Source organism: Orbicella faveolata, unplaced genomic scaffold (assembly GCF_042242905.1).
Source record: "Orbicella faveolata isolate gen_17 unplaced genomic scaffold, um_ofav_v1 contig_46, whole genome shotgun sequence".
NCBI classification, from domain to species: Eukaryota; Metazoa; Cnidaria; class Anthozoa; order Scleractinia; family Merulinidae; genus Orbicella; species Orbicella faveolata.
The window spans coordinates 2,249,327-2,250,000 of NW_028301576.1; the positions used below are offsets into that span (position 1 = coordinate 2,249,327).

The 674-nt window shown below is 38.3% G+C and overlaps 1 protein-coding gene across 1 annotated transcript in view; it reads left to right on the forward strand.

The window, feature by feature from the left end:
* Nucleotides 1-295: 295 nt before the first annotated feature.
* LOC110065933 (histamine H2 receptor-like) overlaps nt 296-674 on the forward strand; it is a 2,262-nt gene continuing 1,883 nt past the window's right edge. Inside the window, exon 1 of the mRNA XM_020773117.2 lies at nt 296-674. This exon is cut by the window's right edge and continues 1,883 nt beyond it. Within this exon, the coding sequence (XP_020628776.1) occupies nt 340-674 (335 nt within the window). The 5' untranslated portion in view covers nt 296-339.

A 674-nucleotide genomic window follows, 5' to 3' on the forward strand; every position in this document is an offset into this window, starting at 1 on the left:
CCTTTCCTTAAGACCCCGAAATTTAAGTATACGCTTTCGGTATTTAGGGCGTACATCAAATTATTGAAAACAAACATATCAACAGACATATTAAAAACTACAACAGACCTAATCATTGAAAGCAACATATTAAAAACTGCTTTTCAACACCTCCAAAGCCTAGGAATTACAGCGCATGCTCTCGAAAATAAAATCTGCACATTTATGCAAGCTTTTCTTCCCTGGCAATTGCATGTCTTACATAAGCAGAAAAAGAACCAGGCAATAATAATTCATTTCTTTCGACAGGGGGACGAGTAATTACTTCTAACAGTAATACGAAAAGGACAGAGCTTTGAGATGCTGTCTATATCTGACTGCATACCCTGGATGACTGTAGGCTTAGCCGAGAGTGTTGCTATAGTAACACTCAACCTCTGTACGATAATTGTGTTTATAAGAAACCGTAATCTCCGCAAGCGTAGCACGTACCTGGTGATAAATTTGGCAGTTGTAGATATGTTTGTTGGAGGATTTGTTGTGTATACTATGTTCTATTGGTCTGGGGTACACTGTAATTTATTCACGTGGCGTTCAATTGGAAAGTGGACGCTCAATATACTACAAGTATTCTCGGTTTTTTTCCCTCTTAGTTCGTTAACAAACATGACAATTATCGCTTTAGAGCGGGTGCA